General features: G+C 44.8%; 1 protein-coding gene across 2 annotated transcripts in view; it reads left to right on the top strand.

Moving 5' to 3' along the window:
• Positions 1 to 20,688, top strand: part of FSTL5 (follistatin like 5) — a 2,973,258-nt gene that overhangs the window by 1,751,416 nt on the left and 1,201,154 nt on the right. For both annotated transcript variants that reach the window (XM_086962384.1, XM_086962383.1), the window contains exon 7: positions 5,049 to 5,215. In XM_086962384.1, coding sequence (XP_086818510.1) covers positions 5,049 to 5,215 — 167 coding nt within the window. The remainder of the gene's footprint in view (positions 1 to 5,048; positions 5,216 to 20,688) is intronic.

The raw sequence follows: 20,688 nt of genomic DNA, 5'->3' as shown, positions 1-20,688 counted from the left end.
CATAATTTACTCATCCCTGCCACATAATTTGGCCCTCTCCTCCTGCATAATTCCAGTGGCCCTGCCTATTGGGTAGGTGTGCATTGCTATAGATATGCCCATGGCTGCATGTACTGTGGTTTGGATGGGCCTTAGATGGATGTGGTGCTTTTTCTTTTTTACAGACCCCCTGGCTATATGTGCCGCTTGTAAGAATTTGTAGATGTAGTGCTGCTTGCATATGTTACGTACATTGCTCAACGGTAATGCTATTTTGATGGGTGAATTGTTGGATATGGGTGGCACCTCTGTTTGGATAGGTCCACTTTTGGATGGTACGGCTGGTAAGATCGCCCTATTTTCGGTTAGCAATGCTGCTTGGATCAGTCCAATCGCATGCAGTATTACTTAGTAGATCGACCCATTGTTGAATGACAGTGCTGTTTGGATCGGTTTCTTGCTGGATTGTAGTGATTTGTGGATCAGTCCGTTCTGGGATGCTTGTGTTTGGATGGGTACGCTGTTGAATGGCAGTGCTGTGTTCATCGGTTCATTGTTGGTTCATAGCACCAGTTAGATGTGCTTCAAGTCTTTATTAAAGCGCTATGGAAGATTAGCCCATTCTTATCCTAACCAAAAGTGTGTGCACATTATTGCCCCCTGTAGTATTGCTGTTTGGATTGGTCTAGTTGAGACTTCATCCACCTTCTGTGTGCTGGTTCCGTGGGAAAAAGCAGTAGTATTTAAGTCATATGGTTCGATGGTAGCTGTAGCTGGGCTCACAGTGCTGCCATCTCTCGCTCTCTCACTCTATCCCCCTCCCTCTATCCCCCCTCTCTCCTTCTCTATCCCCATATCCCTCTCTCTCGCTATCCCTTGCTCTCTATCCTTTTCTCTCTCTCCCGCTTCATTTTTTTTGTGTTCTCTGTAGGAATGTTGTCTGTGATTTATGACTGAGTATCCTGGTGCTCTGTAAGGAAATCATTTACTATGCTTTACAAGTTAATACAATCTAATATGTATTGAAAAATGTGTTGAAAATGTTTTGATTTGGCCTTTCTGTCTCCCAAATTTTCTTGAGGGGGGAAAAGTTCAATCCCCCAAACTCTCCCTAGTAGTGGCTGTTCACTGCACTTTCTCGCTACACACCATGTGGGGGCTGGTCTTACTTTTACTTTGTTCTCTCTGATTAACTAATTGTGTCTATTTTGGTGCTCTCTAAAAAAATGTCTATGGGTACATATGACTGGGTGGGTCACCTGATGTTCTTTAAGGTCATCATCTACTATTTACTGTGCTTTAAAAGTTGATATAATTGAATATGTAATGAAAAATGTGCTGTTTAATTCACCATTTTGGTCAGTTGTTTTCCAAAATTTTCCCCAAACCCCCCTAGTAGCGGTCAGGCTCGCTCGCTGCGCTCGCTCACTCGCTACACACCAGACGGGGGCTGGTCTGGCAAAATTTGCCAGGGCTGCTTTCAGTTCCCAGTCCGGCCCTGAAGTAAACCCTGTGCCTAGCAGGCAATTTCCTAGAGGGTATTTGTTGTCTCTCACAAATAAAGGCCAAGATGGCATGCTTCATAAAGTACTTGGCATGCGATGCACTGAAAACGCATTAGTCATGATTTTGCAAGTGCTGTGAGGAAACACATATTCACCCAATATCAGAAAATAATGAGGAAATCACATATGATCACTAGAAACGTCCGCGACCATAACCTCCTGTGGGCACAGAAACCCCTGTAACCCTATTAACAAGGTTACGTTACTTTTTGGGAGCTCTATTGCAATGATTTCAGGTAGGCATTCAGTGTAGGCCGCAGGAGTATCTGCGCGCCTACTACGAGTAATATGGTAATTGCTGTATGTTTACTCAACAATGGAACAATGGCCTCCGTAGAGGTCTGACCCCCATATTGTGACACTCCAGTAGGTGTCCCCCAATTTGTGTCCTTTCTGGTAAAGGGGGATGGACAAACCATAGTTGACAGCGGGGAGATCTCGCTGGGCCCTGACATGTAGTATTTACCAAAGGCAGCTGATCGTAATCGAATGGTGCAGCTGCTTAGTATGCACAGCCTCCATCCTTGTCAAGAAAGGGGGACGGGGCACCATTCCGGCCGGCGTGGACACGTGTCACTAAAATGCCTAACAGCCCATTTGAGACCACAGAAGTCGACTCAATCAGCAGTGAGCTAGCCTTGCGTATCCCTGTTCTGGTAGCAGGGAGTCACAGTTATGGGGTGTACCCTGTAGGCATGAGGGCGCGGAAGGCACGTTATTCCCTGGGCTCCCATTTGCTTTGAGACACAGTACCTAGGGAATGAAGGGAGCCCAGGTTGATGGCTGCTCATGCAGAAATCTACTTTTCCTCAGCGAGTAACGCCAGCTCCCAGTGGGAAACAAGCTGATGCGTTGGTTTCGGCATTCCACCTCCTTGCCGGAAGGCTCGTTGGTCTTCAGGCACAAGTCTCAGGAGTTCCTACATTCTGCTTTTGCCCATTCCTTGGGTTTTCTTTAAGTCTGCGGCGGCTCCCTCTCTCTCAACAGAGAGGTAGCACAGGGGATGAGAAACACGAAGAAGGTAAAGAAAGCCCCCTTCCTCCAGAATTAGCGCATAAACAGCACTAACCATGCATTGGTGAATACTCCTTCCATGTGAGACCCACAATTCAGATTTGGGGCAGAGTTAACACTCCACACACGCTTGTTGCCACAAATGAAGCGCTCAACATGTGCTAAGGTGTAGTAAGTTCCAAACACACGCTAGACATAAAATGATGGCAAAAACTGGGGTGGAGCCACTTAGTCCCAGTAGAACAACAGTGGAGGATTCAGGGTACAGTAGGCAGGCAGGCTAGCACACAGCTTCCATTGACAGAGTGGCAGTCCCTTCAGCAACCTAGCAGGCAGCAGGCTGGCAGAACAGAGTAAGTAGTCCAAAACAGCAGTTCCTCCTGGAAGCACAGCAATCCTCTGGTGCAGTATGTAGAGCCAGCAGTGTCTAGTTACAAATCTACACAGTATCTAAAATCATGAGGCCAAACCCCCTTTACGTATACTCCAAAATGTCTATTTTTCAGGGGTGACTTCAAATGAACCCTTTCAAGTGTACAACAATCCCTTTTCTACCCAGCCCAGCCCTGGCTGTCAGTCATCAGTAGGGGGTAAATTAGCCCTTTGTGTGAGGGCAGGACACAGCCTATACAAATGTAAAGGTGCCCTGCCTCCCAGCCCAGGAAGACTATCAGTATGAAAATATACCCAGCCCTTCTTGTGTGATGGTTGTCTGGAAAGTATGTACAAAGTGTAGCTGTCAACCAGGCCCAGATGTGGATTGGAGACAGGCTGCAAAACACAAAGAGTTATAGGCACAGAGAAATACCCACTTTATAAAAGTAGCATTTCTAAAATAGTAATGTAAAATCCAACTACACCAGTTAGCAGGATTTATCCATACCATTCTAAACATAGCAAACATGGCAACGCTACTAGTTTCAGATCACGAACTACCACTTAACCATATATAAGGGAATTCCCAATGCTAGTCTATGAGAGGACTAGGCCTCAGAGTAGTGAGAAACAAAATAGGCTGCTTGTTACTATCAGAACATGCCACACAATAAAGGCACATGTCCTACCTTTTACTTAAACAGCACCCTGCTCATAGGGCTACGTAGGACCTACCTTAGGGGTGACCTACATGCAGTAAAAGGGGAGTTTAAGGCTTGGCACATAGTTTTAAATGCCGAGTCAAAGTGGCAGTTAACTGTGCATGCAGGCCTTGTAGTGGCAGGTCTGAGCCCGGTTTGAAAGTCTACTTCTGTTATTTTTGTAATCAGCTCTGCAGGCACACTAGTAGCATCTAATTTGCAGGTCCTTGGTATATGGAGTACCACTTTACAACAGACTTACAAGTAAATTAAATATACCAAACAGGTGTAAACCAGTCATACCATGTTTAAAGGAGAGAGAGCACATGCACTTTAGAACTGGTTAGCAGTTTTAAAGTGCCCAGAGTCCTAAAGCCAACAAAAATAAGGTCACAAAAATAGGAGGAAGAATGCAAAAGGTTTGAGGATAACCCAGAAAAAAAGGCCAGGTCCAACAACCTGGCGCTTTGTGCTTCTAGGCACTATTTTCACTTGATTCTTTAAACATTCATATCTCTGGTTCTAGTGATTGGATTTTTATCATTTTGATCTCAATAATTATGTGAATGTGCTCTATTTTTCTAAATTGGTGTGGGATTTTTCTTGTATTTTGTTTCCACTTCATTACTATCTGAAGTGCTGCATAACTACTTTACACATTGTCACGAAGTTAAGCCTAACTGCTTTTGTGGCAAGTTACCATAGTGTAAGCGTAGGTTAATTTAGGTTGTGCTTGTGTTTCACCCTGACACAAATTGTGCTTGCTGCTGTTTTATCCCCCTCAACCAGTAACCCAATTTCCACCAGTGTTGAACACGGAAGTGAAACAAAGCCTACACAAATGATGACGTCAATGAATGTGATTCTGTTATTTACACAATCTAGTTCATCCACATATGAGTTAGGAGTGTATTCTGAGCCTAGCTTGACATGAATTTCTACATGGACAATATTATAGGTTTGTGGCTAAATGTTGCTTTTTTCCCTTGAATTGCGTGGCCTTGAATGAAAGATGTGACTCATGACATGAATACCATTTTCCCTTATTACCAGGTCGTAGTCAAAACCTTTTAAATTGGTGTGAATTTCTGTGGCAATAATACAAATAAATAAAAATTAAGGGAATGGATTAGCCACGGTGAGGTTTGACATTTAAATAATGTATTTGCTTGAGGTAGGATGTTTCATGATTATTACAAATATTCTGTGAAAATTATGTGAAATTCATTATCTCTTTTCCTATTCTTTGATGCCTGTCAATCACTTTAATTAAAATGTCAAACCGTCCTTTCTGTGGAAAGGTTTAAACTTTCAGCAATCAAAGGGAAGTAATTCCTTGCATTTCAATTAAGTCTCTAAAATGACTGTTGAAATCCTCCCACTAACGGTCTCCTGAATTATATGTTCCTAACAGAAGTTGTTCAGCTGAGTCTGCCAGACGATCAGAAAGTGAGCGTGACGACGGCCACTGTGGGACAGAGTGCAGTGCTCATATGCACTATACAAGGAAACCTGCGCCCCCCGATCATCTGGAAGCGCAACAATGTTGTCCTAAACAGCCTAGATCTGGAAGACATCAATGTAAGTAAAATGGAATCCTGAAGAACTCCCTGCCAAGTCTTAAAGAGAGACGCCTGAACATTCAAAACTAGTTCAAATGTGTTACTGTTGCCAAGACAATCCACGATCATAGCAATATCGCTGTCTGCATGGTTTCAGCGGTTTGTGTGGATGGCTCTATGCATCCTAGCTGATTTATCCTTAAGAATCTGCTTGCTGCCCCTGTGGATGCTTGTGTGAGCCCTGGTTTCCAGCAGGGAGCAGGTCTGGTCTTTTAAAAGAGCCCTGGTTGCTTCTTGTAAGCATTCCCACCACTGGCACCTCCCAGCATATGCAGCAGATCCTAATTATTTTCTGAAGAGCCCTATGGTGGAATTATAAGGGTTAATATCTCCTTGACTGCCTTTTTATTTTGGGAAGTAGATAGACATTAGGTTGGTAGTGATGGTGTGAATAAAGCTTTGGATTGTAGAGGATTGGTTTTCTTTCATTCCCCTAATCACAAACAGACTCTTTGGAACCACCTGCTCTGGGATATGGCCCTATGGAAGAGGAACATCTTGTGCTCTCCCAGGAGAAGCCTACAGGTGGATACACAGTCTAGAAGATATACATGTTTTGGGGCTGAGTTAGGCGAGGACACAAAACAAGGTTAAAGATAGAGGCAACTGGAAATTCCCAAGTACATTAAAGAGCATCTTGTGAATTTCATGGTAGGGTGTATGATAGTAATACCAAAGCACATTTAGTAGCATCTGGGCATTCTGTGGCACCCGTCCAGAAACCACCTGCCATTTTACGCTGAAATGTTGCCCATAGTGGTAAAAAATAAACACATTGATCTGTCTCTGTAGCACAATAGAGTGAAAAGATAGACATAACGGCATCCCTGTGAATGATAGGCAACCCAAGGATGAATGCTCAGACCATTGGTATATGATATTCAAGTAAAGGGCTCGACAAATTGATCTAACTCCTAATTATGATGTCAGCATGCAGACACATTACATAGATTTTATTATGCATGATGAACCCCTTGGGCATTATATAGAACCTTGTTCCACTGAGGAATCTTCACAACAACCCTACGTATTTGATTAATATTCAAGTTTTTTTTAATTTCAAACTTAATTTTACACTCGGGTAGAGCTTTCCAGCAATTCCTTGATGTCACATCCTGCAAGCTCACTGCTGATGATATCGATAAGATCGGTTGCTATTTAAGGTCACATCCTTTGATTCCATCAGGGAATTAAAGAGGTTAATAAAGAGTATATTGTGTCACTTCACCCACAACTATGATATTAGTAAAGAAATGTCAGCATATGATGCACATATTTTTCTTTGAGTATTTTACTGCCCCTTATAATTATATGCATGTTTACCTAAAAACATAGACATATGAAACAGGAAACCAAAACATCTCTAAGCATGATTGTCCTGCAACATGATTACCTGTAACTAGTGAGTTTGCGCAGTAACATATGAGAAGCTAAGCTTTTACAGGACGATAAGCAAGCCAACCTCCGGATCTAAGACCTTTACTGTCAGACCTTGGGGATATTTACAAAAGTGTGAACGTCAATCACTTGGTTGCTGCTGCAACCAACAAGAACTACCACCTCCTCTAAAATTTGCTTCTGCTACACCCACACAATCTCAGTATACTTAGACCGAAAGAAGCTTAAAAATGGGAACCCTTTACTGAAACTTAGCATACATTCATTGAGGTTGCTCAGAGACTACAGCATATATGTTTAATGAAACTAGTGGAAATGGTGGCTATGGATAGGTCTTTGATAAAATTATGTTAGGTGGTCAATCTACCAAATGTGGTACGTTATAATTAGCAGACAGACCCTTGAGCGTGGTTTACCATTGGCAATTGAAACATTACTTCAAGTGTTCTTAATATGCTTGCATATCAAACCTGACATTTTGCCCCATTAAAGCATTTGTCACTATACTCACCTTAGTGAATATTCTTGGAATCATAAAAAACTTTCTTGACTGTCGTTTACTATATTTCAAAAGCTGATTATTTAAAAATGAATATGAGATTAGCTGTAAAAAGCAAGCACATTGTGATTGGCTCCCCTAAACCAATCAGAACGCTGCAATGCAGAGCTGTGATTGGTCTGAGCGATGTGGTTCGGTGCTCAGATGGGGACTCGGGCCTGGGCATTTTCTCAATCTCCATGCAGTCTGTAATGCAGCCTTCATGGAGAAAATGCTAAAGTAAGCTTGACTGTTTAGCCGGCCTGAGAGGACAGTCAAAGCATCATGTGCACTTTTGTGACCACCCCTCCTCCTCTGCTCTGTCAGTAGAGCAGGCACTTTTTAATCATACATGGGAACTCTCAACCCATCCACTGGATTTTATACTGATGTATGACTAATCCATTATTGGTTACTCACCTGAACATTCCTTGGTGAGCCCCATTTCTTATTCACTAAGGCACTTTTCAATCCTACATAGGCAGCTTGGATTTATTTCATCAAGCACGGCCACCTTGATCTGAAGTTTCTTGGTTATTTTCTGACACCCCTTGCCCTCGTCCTGAGGAAGACCCGCTGCTGAGGACTACATTCACCCTTATGCCAAAGGGTCGAAACGTCGACGCACCCAAAATAGGCCGGCACCCTAAACCTGACCCCCTACACCTGTAACACAGATAAGGTTACACTGTGAGAACAACAGTCTAACTAAGAATATTACATCAAACTCTACTTATAGGGGCAGGCCTAAATTTTGATGAGAGACCATTTTCACTTGTACTGGATCTCATATGCTGAAAATATTGGAATCTCCGTTTATAAATATCAACTGTTTTCTTTGTTCTTTTCTTTACGCTCTCTCACAAGAGCACTGATCTTTCACACAACCCCCCCCCCTTTTTCTGATTATAACCATGTAAATATATATTTTTTCTGAATTATTGTGTGGGCTCTATGAAATAATTATCATTTTTGATTGAGTAATAAATTGTGTTATTAATCATTAGTATAGTCGCCTCAAAGATTGATCTGTTGTCTATTTTTCTATTGCCTATAACACAGTATGTGCCTTTAGGAAGTAGATCCCTTGAATTATACAATGCTCCAACTTAATTTCTTGCTATGTTAGTCTAGGACTACTCTTTTTCTTGTACCGACCAATACCCAGGTCCTTTGACTTTACTGGGTGACCCCATTTTTTGATAAGAAGACCTGTAATTAGGGCCTAAGTGTTATAGTGGTAATAAACATTACAACAATGTGAGACTGTATGCTAATGTCTAATGGATGATGATTGGAGTTGGCCCTTTCTGCAGGGTCAGTCACAAACCTTTTGCCTTCACTGCTAAACAGTGCTAAAGTGCTTGTGCTGTCTTCTTAAAACATTGCAGAATTGGCTTATACCCAATTGGCATATTGAATTTACTTGTAGCTCCCTAGAAGAGTGGCACTACATGTGCCTGTAAAGGAAATTATACAGCTGAGCCTGCAGCACTGATTGTGCCACCCACATAAGTGGCCCTTAAAACATGTCTCAGGTCTGCCATTGCAAAATGTGTGTGCAGTTTGTAAACTGCCATTTCAATCTGGAAAAACAAGCATTTTGTCAGGTCCAAACCTTTCTTTTTCATACATATAAGTCACACCTAAGGTAGACCCTTGACAGTTTAGAGGGCACAGTGACATTTCTTACAGTACTTTGCCAGTATGAGCCATTGCATTTCATTAGAAAGATGGTAAGCCACGTAGTGGAATAATATTGCGTGAGCTATATTTCCTGACCTCCTGGTCATTTTATACAGACTTTATGATGCATTGGGTATATCCTCCACGTTAAATTATAATATCTTCAACGGTAAGAATGGCTTTAGCAATTATAAGCAATCTGTTGAATTATTTTTGCAGCTGCACACATTGGCGTGCATGGTTGATTAGGAAAGAAAACGTCTTACCTGATGTGTTAATTGTTTTATACGGTATGCTCCTAATTGTAATCTTTATTGGTATTTTTATCAAAAGATGTATTTGATTAACATTCATTTGTAACTGCACTTTCTATGATTTTTTTATGAGATTGGCTATTTATATTTTCTGTTGAAGTGTTGGTTGATTGTCTTGTCCTGCAGTTTGTTACTTTGTGTTTTCCAGTTCAAAGAAGTCTTTTGGTGGCTGTGACTTTACAAAAATAAAACCAAATAATTTGTAATTATGAATGAATTATCATCTGTGAGCTCAATACTTTGCTTCCAATTTAGCTTGCTACAAGTAGTATATCAAAAATAAACTCTGCACCTGTCGTAAATCTCCACCATACTGTTCCTGCCTCCTATACAACTCATGTAGCTAATACTTTCTTATTCACTCTGACATCACAGAATTAGTGGTGTCCCTACTCTACCAGTCTTGACTTCCCTCATTCTATTTAGAACTGTGAGAATTACTGAGTTCATGATCACAGGCCCTCAGCTGGCTCTACCACTGCATCATCATATCACAGTGGTGTCACCTCACTGTCACTACATTTCCCTGCCAGGGTTGGCGGTGGCATCAAATCAATCTTTGGCACCAAAATGTTGGGATAAAATTCCCTCGTAATTGTGGTTCATTGATTTTGTTGTTGTTTTTGCAAGCATAGGCATGCTGCAGGCTAAGTAATCATTACTACCTTTAATAGAATCGCATTTGCAGCAGCTCTTGTGAAAGCAGAGAGATCCATGACTACCTGGCAGGGATCCCAGAATATGGCTGGTGGTTCTGAATTAGGGAGAGTCAGGTGGGATGGCGAGCCTTCCACCAAACTCTAAAGCAGGGCTTAAATGTGATCCAGATTTAAAAGTCCATCATAGGCTCACAGCTACAGTAAATTCTCCATATTGAAATGTAAACCACAATGAAAAGTATTGGTTTCACCAACAACAGAATTTCTAAAAGTAGACTCCATTACATTTAGGTGTCTAATTATGAATTGCGCAGTCCTCGGGCTCCCAGACCCGTGGAAGGGCTGTAGTGGTAGTCTTCCGACTGCAACATTATGACCTTAGCTTTCATGCTTCCCTGGGACCGTTGACTCCGCCAGAGTCCAAACCAAAGTTTCAATGGGAAACAGCATTGTTTGTTGTGTCAATAACTTTAGCAACACTTGACAAATTTTCATGAAGCTTTCAAAGTTCTTCCGCTTTTTAGTTAATCTGCAAACTTGAAAGTTTCGTGTGAATCGTCAAGGTGGGGCAAGAAAAAAGGAGGGTCCCAAAACACGTTTTCCCCATGTCAGGTCTATAGAAATTTTTCATTTTGTGAGCACAACTGCAGCGTGAACCGCTGAACAGATGTACACCCAATTTGGCAGAAAGCTAGATGTTGCTCCAGAAAGTGCACTTTTTGTGATTTGGTGTAAATTTGTTCACTATTCTAGTCTAGAAATTTAAGTTTAATAAATATAGATATCTGGGGATTCGGGTCATTGCAGTCCGCTCAGGAATCCTATAGAAAGCAAAGATACCTCCAGTAAGTCCCACACAACAGGATTGCTGAGAGGTCTTAGGAGGCCGTGCCCCGTTTTTCCACCACTCTGAAGACGTAACTCCTGGTGCACTGCTAGTTGGGGGATGAAGTCTCCTTGGCTCCAGAGTGTCATAGGTGTCCAACTACCCCTCCTGTTACTTTCAGTTAGTCCCACACAGCGGGATTGCTGAGAGGTCTTCAGGGCATGCCAAAACTCCAGGTAGCTAGTCCGGCCCTGATGTCTTCTGGTGCACTACTGGTAGGGGAGTGAAATCCCCTTGGCTCCAGAGGATCCTTGGGGCCCAACTATCCCTCCTATGACCCAGCCGCGGCCCATGCAGGTAAGAGCGGTGGGGCCGGGTGTGGGGTAATTCGACCGACGATGACAAGGAAGAATTAAATAAATAAATAATTCTCTCTCATCATCGTTTGTTGTAATCCCCCATCCAGACCCTCCACCCCACTGTTGTTACCTGCACGGTATGCCGCTGCTATTACCTCCAGTAAGTTCCACAGAGCGCAACTTTGAGGACTCCATAGGCCACTCCCCCTTTCTCCACCACTCTGCAAACATGCCTCCTGCTGCAACACTGGTTGGGGTGAAGCCTTCTTGGATGATGAAGGACCTTGGGGGACATGAAGACCTCCTGTTACCTCCAGTAAGTCCCTTACAGCAGAATCCTGGGGAGCTTGTCTGAGGACCCATCCCGTTTCTCCACCACCCTGCAAACGTGACGACCAGTTAAAAAAAAATGTGGAATTCACTTAAAAAGACAAAGGTTACCGGGAGGTTATAGCTAGGCTCAGAATTTCCTCATACAGAACCAGTGAAATTCAAATTTTTGTAGTTACCTGAACTACTTATAACTTACACCCGCAATTCATGGTAAGGAGGACCCCTGGGGCCAAAAACAATTTACTAACCAATTTACCACAAAATTGCAATAGATACAAACATCTGCAGTAAAAAAGTATTTAAAACTACATGCTCCTGTCGTGTACGCGAGGGATGAGAGCAAGTCAGTTCTGCTCACATTCTGTTTATGCTGCCTCCTGCATTTTTATTTTGTGCTATTTTAAGCTTTTAAATACTTATTGCTGCTAATTCCCCCACTTGCCTTCTTGTACTTGCAAACGTCCTCTCCTCTGACGCCCATTGTTTGCCTTGTGCTCGCCGGTCCACCACAGGTTTTACCCGATTGATGTGGAGGGAGCACCAGGTGTGTTTTGCTTCCGGGCTAGAGGGGGGACGGGCCACATAAATACCGGCAATGGGAGTTCCGCGCGGCGGACGCACGCCGGCTGCACGCCGAAGGCGCGCCACAGGCAAGCCCGTCTGCGCCCATCCGCGCTGGGTCCGTGCCTAGGGCTAGAACCCCTACCCGGGTCATAACACGCACACTGAATTATGATAGCACAGCTCTCCATCGCTTTAACAGTACCGATACTAACTGCTGTGCGCTTACACCATGTAACCAAAAAAAAACAGCCTGCACTTGTGGTTTTTCTCTTCCGGAACCTCAGAATACCGGAGCTTTTCAGATAGTCCAGCCCCTCGGTAATAGCAAGCCTCCCCCTCTAGTAAGAATACCACCTTAAAGGGAGGCCTAGTGAATGTTAGATCTCTGGCCAAACACAAGTACAACATTTCTCAACTCATCACTGACCATGATCTGGATTTACTGTGCCTGACTGAAACCTGGGCAGACGCAGCATCCGACCCAGACTTTGTAACTGCAACTCCGGCAGGCTACCAGGCAATTAGGGTAGATAGACCCCTCAAACGCGGGGGAGGGTTGGCTATTATACTGAGGGACCACTTCCCTGTTAGCTTTTACCCGACCTCCACACCCTTTTATGAGTCCTTATTCTTTATCATTGAGTTAAACACAAAACAAACTTTCAAGGGTATTCTTTTATATCGGCCCCTCGGATTTAGAAGCAATTTCATCTCTAACATTGACAGTCTCCTAGAAACCAGTTTACAAAACGACCAATTCACTATCCTAGGAGATTTCAACTTTTATCTCGAAGATAGAGCCAATAAGGAGACGGAAGCATTATTGGAGACCTTAGAAGCAGTAGGTCTCAAACAAAAAGTTCAGACCCCACCCCAGAAGGCCGGCCATACGTTGTCGTAATTGGCCCGTTCGGATTAGCGATTAGCTGAACCTACACGTTGTCCTCCTTAACTTGGCAATATACGATAAACGCCATTTTTCAATGTTGCAGCGGCCATCTTAGACCTTGAGCGGCCTCGTGGCCAACGTGCCCTTTAGTCCTTTGTCCATTCCACTGACCACTCTCATCTGCCCAGCAACAGGCTATTTTTAGCTCTGGTCAAGCCACACATGCGCAGTTCCCACTGACCCGTAAACCTTCAGGAATGTGCCGCTAACTGACCAGTGGGTTTGAAACCCTCCAATGAGCTGGCAGTATTCCAAAACATGACCATATATGTCCTTAAACTGTGTCTTTACTTGTGCCGCCTATCTTTTATTACCCCAAAATTGTATATAAACGGGGTCACACCGGTGTTCGGTGTGATACCTCTTGCATTACCGAAGGGTGCTGTTTGAGTGTACCACCACCCCATGGGGTCTTAATAAACTTGTTCTTTGCATTTTACAGTTTCCGTGCCAACAGTTCTTGTGTGTAAGTGGGTAATCTCTGGAGCGTGTAGGCCTTGGGAACCCCGAAATACTTCAATTGGCGACCACGAAGGGACTCATCGGCGACTCGGATGCCCGAAGGAGAGGTCGTGACGAAGGCTTGGAAATCCGCCATGGGCGCGCGCTGCCACGAGTGACCCGAGTCTTGGCTGCCACGGTGTTTTTTCCTTTCCTTCCGATCTGACCTTCCAGGTGGCGCCGGTCTCCGACTGAGTTTTCGAAGTGTCTGCATCGCTGAGAAAGTGCCGTTTGGCTGATTTGGCTTACAAGACCTTGGCAGTTGGAACCTGGACATTTGAGTATTTGGTAAGCTTTGTGTTCGGTAAGGTAGTCTTCGGACGCTTACTGAAGTTTCTACGATTTGTGTTCGGTAAGGTAGTCTTTGGACGCTTACTGAAAATCTGTGCTTTGTGATCGGTGAGGTAGTCTTCGGACGCTTGCCGAGTTCTGGGAACTTTGATTTTTGTTAGCTAACATTGTGAATTTGTGATCTTTGAACTTATATGTGTAGTGCACTTCACATAGGCAGGCATGTAGAGATGTTTCTCTAACTTTGTTTTTTCCTTTGAGCGGCACAATCGTGTGGAGAACTGTAAGTGCCATTTAGTCCGGTATCACGCTTTCGTGATACTTTTTGAACATGCCTGTTTTCAGCACACTCCGAGGAATGTGTTGTCTTGGAGAAGGTACCTCAATTAGGTTAGCGGAATCACAGCCGGCTCCCCCAGAGGGAACTCCGAATAGGGAAATGTACATAAAGCTTGGCCTTCCCCCTATTATGTACAGTAAATTATGGCATAAGTACACCAAGGCCGATCCTGAATTGCAATGGCCCCTACACGGGTCGTACGATTTGAGTAAAATCCAATTTGTAGAGCAATGTATGTTTCAACGCAGGTCTAGACAAAACATGTTTGATTGCGTGCGAATGTGGGAGAAAGCGGCGCGTGAGCGAATGAAGCGTGAGGTTGCCTTGGCGGACAAAGAGCAGCGCAAGGCTGCTCGGGATAAGGCTTTACAGCTTGAGGAAAAGGAGGCTCAGGAAAAGAAAGACAGGGAGGAACGGGAACGCAACTTGCAAACGACTGGTCAATTTCCTATTCGCCGACCGCTTTATCCTGTCCTTAATAATGAAATCGATGATTTTTCTTTGTTAGATCGGTCACCGCCTCCGTACGTTTTGCCGACGGCTCCGGCTGTGGACCTTGAGGATGATGGACAGGATCCGTCGAGCCAGAAGGGGGTATCGGCTCTCAGGTTTACTGCGGATAGGTCCGCTCATTTACGCAGTTGGGCTCGTAAAGTGAATAAGCATTGTGTTACTCAGGAGCAGTTGTTAACGGAAAAGAAAGGGTGGTCGGATCTTGAATTAATGTATTTTCTATCCAGTCTGGCGGATGAGGTTGTAAATGCATATCGTGAACTTTCTGATACGCTTGAGCCTAAAGTGTTGTCGGTGTATCGTGAGAATTTAGCTAAAGGTGATTTTGATCTTTCAGATGTTGATGACCTGTTCAAGCAATTGATCAAGCTGCGGGATGAGACAACCCAGTTGCGACAGGAACGAAAAAGGAGGCAAAAGGAGTCCGAATTGGAGAATAATGGGCAGGCTAAAGAGTGTTCTCTCCGTGGTTCAGATAAGAGTTCTGCGTTGCATGTTATGCCTATGCGTGAAGCTGCCCTTTGTATGTTCCACCAAAAGGGGAAGGTACGGATGATGATAAGTTGTCGAAGGATGCGAAAGGGTATTTTGTGTATAATTGGGTATATACGCCATGGAATAGAGCAGATGTCATGGCATTGAAAAATTCTTTACCTGATCTTCGGAAGAATCCGGCGGCATTTTATGAAGGGGTGGAGGGGGCTATATCGTCTTGTGTAATGACTCTTGTAGATATAGATTTGTTTTTTGGGCTAATCTTACCACCCGATATGTGGAGGCAAATTCGTAAAACTAATGACGAAACGATTTTGGGGGGGACATGGAAAGAAATAAGTGCTGCAGATTTAGATAGGGAACCAGCATGTAAGCCTTGTCAGCTAATTCTAGATCTTCCGGCAGCTATCTTGCATAAATTAAAAACGCTTGTTCCCTCCAAAAAGATTGATTGGACCATGTTAACGTCGTGCAAACAGAAACCCGATGAAACGGTTTCAGATTTCTTCACGCGCTTCGAGGAGGCCTTTCATGATTACAGTGGTCAATCTTTAACAGACGATACGGGTCGGCATTTGTTTGTAGATAAGTATGTGGCTAATCTCCTACCAGAGATTGCGAAGCGATTGAAGACGAGTGAAAGTTCCTGGGCCACGGCGACCCCTGCGTCCTTGTTAACTATGGCTCAGTATTATGAGCGGCAGGAAGTGGAGGCTAAAGAAAGTGTAGAGAAGAAGGCGAAGGAATTGAAAACGAAGGTGATGTTGGCACAGGTTCGGGGAACACAGGGTAGAGGGAATGATAGAGGTAGACGAGGTGGCGGGAATGCATCGTATGGTCGTACGGACATTGCGGAGGATCAGTGTGCTTATTGTAAGGAGTTTGGGCATTGGGCCGAAGATTGTCCGGTACTTCGTGAGCAGCGTAGTCAGCGTGGTCGAGGCAGTGGAAGGTCAAGAGGAGGTTATACTGGAGCGAGAGGTGGTGGAGGTGATCGTAGACAGGTTGAGGAGAGGGGCCGTGGCCAGGACGAACGGAATACGTTTGATAGACGGAATCAATATCAGATTTTGGAAGGAGAGAATGTGGAACATCAGGATTATGTGCATGCATAGGATTGCGTAGGATGGGGTAAGGAATCAGTTGAAGTGCCAGTAGATCAGCAAGGTCCATATGTAACAGCGGGTATTTTGGGTTCTACTGATCAATTTCTAGTCGACACAGGAGCTACTCGTAGCGCGCTGTCGAAAAATTTGGTTCCGAGGGCTCCCCTGTCTGGCGAAATGATTACGTGTGTAGGGTTTGATGGCACACCCTCCCCCAGCCCATTGTCCAAGCCCCTTGCACTATGCATTGACAAGTACTTTAGTTTTGGGCAATTTTTGTTATCACCCCATACCCCAGACAATATCCTGGGCATTGATTTGCTTAAATATTTCCGAGCGACAATACGCTGCGCCCCAGAGGGAGTGCGAGTTATCCTGAACGACAACTACCCTGACCCTGATGATTGCCCTGACCCTGACAGATTTTATGTCATATTAGATATCCCTGCTTTGGCCTCTCTGCCGCACACGTTGTGGGCGACATCAGATACGGATGTGGGAGAGATGCGCATTCCACCAATACACATTACTGTTAAGGAGGGGGCCCCTCTACCACGAGTGCCACAGTATAAGATCTCGAAGGAAGGTGAAATTGCACTGACCCATATTGTTCAGGATTTGATTTCTGCAGGGGTAGTGGAGGAGGTCCCTTATAATGTCTGTAACAGCCCTATTCTACCGATTCTCAAGAGAGACTCAGATGGCAAGATCTACCGATTTATTATTGATTTGCGTGAAATAAACAAAATTGTCATTCCCCAATACCCAGTGGTGTCCGATATCACGCCTTTGCTTACTTTGGTTCCACCGACGGCCACCACCTTTAGTGTTATTGACTTGAAAAATGCGTTCTTTTCTATCCCTGTTCACCCAGATAGTAGATATCTGTTTGGTTTTACGCTCAATAATAAATCGTATAGATTTTGTCGTGTTCCCCAAGGATATACTGAAAGCCCTAGCATCTACAGTCAGGCTTTGAAACGACAACTAGATTCTTTTACATTGCAGTCTGGCGTTGCGCTCATCCAGTATGTGGATGACCTTTTGCTTGCCGCCGACTCCTATGCACAATGCGAACAGAGTACGCTTGCATTACTTTCCTTTTTGGCACAACACAATCACAAGGTTTCCAAGAAGAAGCTTCAATACTGTAGACCCCAGGTGACCTACCTCGGTCATCTGTTGTCTAAGGAGGGGCGGGCATTAACATCTGATCGAATTCAAGCAATTTTAGACACACCAGTCCCCCGCACGCAGAGAGATGTGCGTGCCTTTATAGGGTTGACATCCTTTTGTAGACAATGGATCATGGGTTTTTCACATATCATAAAACCTTTGCTAGCACTATTGTCCAAAACTACACCGATGCCTCTTGAGTGGACAGACGAATGTCAGAAAGCCTTTGAACAGTTGAGACAGGCCCTTTGTTCCGCACCCGTGTTAGGAACACCAGACTACACGAAACTTTTCACATTATACGTGCACGAGAATGATGGGCGTGCGTTGTCAGTGTTAGTGCAGTTACACGGCGATAAGCAGAGACCATGTGCATACTTCTCTGCTATTTTGGATCCTGTAGCACGAGGGCTGCCTGGGTGTTTTCGAGCAGTAGCGGCAACAGCAGTAGCCATACGACAGAGTGAGGGCATAGTGTTATCACACAAATTATTGGTGTTAGTTCCTCATGCAGTAGATGCCCTGTTAAACCAAACAAAGACCCAATACCTCACGAGTGCACGACTTACAGGATACGAGCTGACACTCTTAGCGCCACACATAACACTGAAAAGATGCGCTACTTTGAACCCTGCGACTTTATTGCCCTATCCGGCCGAGGAGGGTCAGGAAGAAAAACATCATGATTGTGTTTTCCTGACTGAGGAACAGACAAAGGGTCGTGTTGACTTACAGGATGTGCCACTTCCTGATGTGGATGGGGAACTGTGGGTTGATGGATCGTGTTTGAGGCTGCCAGATGGTACGACTTCCGCAGCATATGCGATCACGACTCTTAAGACGGTGGTCGAAACAGCTAGAATACCACAGAAATCGGCTCAGGCAGCAGAGCTGATAGCTTTAACAAGAGCCTGCGAATTGGGTGCTGGCCTATGTGTGAACATATACACGGACAGCCGGTATGCCTTTGGAGTGGCCCATGACTTCGGGCTTCTCTGGAGGGAACGTGGGTTCCTGACGTCACACGGGGAGCACATTATGCACGGAGAGCTAGTGCGTGATCTCCTGAATGCGTTGCTCAGTCCTAAAAAAGTAGCGATAGTGAAGTGCAGTGCCCATAAGAAGATTACGGATAAAGTGGGTCAAGGAAATGCCTTTGCAGACAGCATAGCAAGGCAGACGGCTATGTCCCGAACTAGCTCCCCTATGTACGTGGTACAATCACAGGCAGAGAGATGGAGTGACGCTAGAGCAGAGATACGGGATATTCAAAAATCAGCTACAGAATCTGAACTTGCGGCTTGGGCAGCAGATGGGGTGCTAGATGACGAAGGTTGTTGGAGAAGCAAAGACATGGAGAAGTGGAAATTGCCTGCGGCTTACTTACAGGCGATGGTCCAGATGACTCATGGACTGGCCCATGTCGGAGCTCTTGCAATCGCTCGTCTTTTAACACGAGTTTGGGAACATCCTGAGATTGCAAATACTGCAAAGAGAGTAGTGCAGACCTGCCTGGTGTGTTTGCAACACAATCCTGGGAAGGGGACCCATACTCCGAAAGGAGGGTTCGTTCCACCTTCTGCACCGTTTGAAGTGCTTCAAATGGATTACATCCAACTCGAGCGCTGCAATAACCTGAAGTACGTCCTAGTGGTGTTGTGTGCTTTTAGCAAATGGGTTGAGGCCTACCCCACGAAAGACAATACGGCTTTGACTACAGCTAAGGTGTTGCTTAAGGAATTCTTTCCTCGCTTTGGAGTTTGCAAGTTTTTGTGGAGCGATAATGGGCCCCATTTTGTTGGAAAGATTGTGGAATATGTACTGAAGGGGTTAGGGATTCAGCAAAAGTTCCACGCTGTATTCCACCCTCAGTCAGCAGGTTTGGTCGAGCGGTACAATGCCACGTTGAAGCTTAAGCTGGCCAAAATTGTGGCGTCTACATCGTTGAAGTGGCCAGATGCGTTGCCGCTAGCACTACTATCTCTCAGATCAGTACCCCACTCACGAACCGGCCTTACGCCCTATGAGGTGGTGTTTGGCCGCCCTATGAATATCTGGGGGGTGCCCAAGCCGCGATTAATACATGATGTGCCTTGTGTTATGATGAATGATTATTTGGCACGATTAACAAATGATTTGCTCTCTATTCATCAACAGGTTCGAGAAGCGCTCCCTGATAACTCCACTGGAGAGGGCCACGATCTTCGTCCCGGGGACCATGTAATGGTCCGTTCGTTTGAAAGAGCAAGCAGTTTGGAGCCCAGGTGGAAGGGCCCCGAGCAGGTCCTCCTGGCAACCCGCACCGCAGTACGAGTGACGAATAGGAAGCGGTGGGTGCATTCGACACATTGTCGCCGTGTCTCTCCGGATCTGGTGACTCCTGCTGTGTTGACTGATTATAAGGAGATCTTGGAGAAAGAAAAGAGCCCAGCTGTGACGTCGGCCGAAGTGGAGGGAGCCTTCCCGGACCAATCTGCTACCGGAAGAGAGCGCTACAATCTGCGTCCACGATAAGAAGATTTTTGTTCTTTTTTAATGACTGGTTGGTTACCGCTCCAGGTTTGTGAAACGGAAACCGGGAATTCCAAGGGGGGGGGGATCAGTTCTGCCAGAGTAGCGACACCCGTCTTGGCCCGGAGAAGAAAACAACGGCTACCTCGGAGTTCAGCACTGCATTTTTTTTTCCCTTTTTTTAGGTATACACGCACGTGTATCTGAGACAATCTGTGAACAATTTGTGAACAATTTGTGCTACTTGAGACTTTGCACAAACTTTCTTGAACTATGGCATCAACGGCATCCCGTGATAAGAGAATATTGGGTGCCTTTCTCTTTGTTCTTACAATTGTGGTGATAGCTGTTATGGCCTGGGTAGTCGAACTTGTGGTGCCTGTACGTGAACATTTGCTGCCGACTACCCCGGCGCCGTCTGAACATTTTCATTTTACATTGCCTTTCCATGAAGAGCGCCATCGCCAAACGTACTTAAATAACAGCTTCATCCAGATTCTTCACCACACGCATAATATGACCAATACCTCTAACTGCTGGGTGTGTGGAATGTTGCCTGGGCACCAGAAGAGAGGGGGCACCCCACTTATTCCACTCCCGTTTTCACACAATGGGTCATGCAATGCCTGGTACACCCTCCTCTTTACTTTGAGATGGCCAACTAAAGGGGGGGTGCTTTTCCGTTTGAATAAAGTATGTTACCATGACAAGGATGGGTTTCCCCGGGCTGAGGGCACACGTTTCGAATGGGAAGAGTACAGGCCTGACAATGTATCTGCTCCACGTGTATATAGCAATCAGCGAAATGTGAATGTATCCAGTGCTCATGTTATAAATATCATTGCCACAAAAGCCGATTTATGCATTAGAAAC

Source organism: Lissotriton vulgaris, chromosome 3_1, assembly GCF_964263255.1.
Source record: "Lissotriton vulgaris chromosome 3_1, aLisVul1.2, whole genome shotgun sequence".
Lineage (NCBI taxonomy): Eukaryota > Metazoa > Chordata > Amphibia > Caudata > Salamandridae > Lissotriton > Lissotriton vulgaris.
The sequence above is the reverse complement of the archived record's forward strand: the minus strand, read 5'-3'. Positions and strand labels throughout refer to the sequence as shown.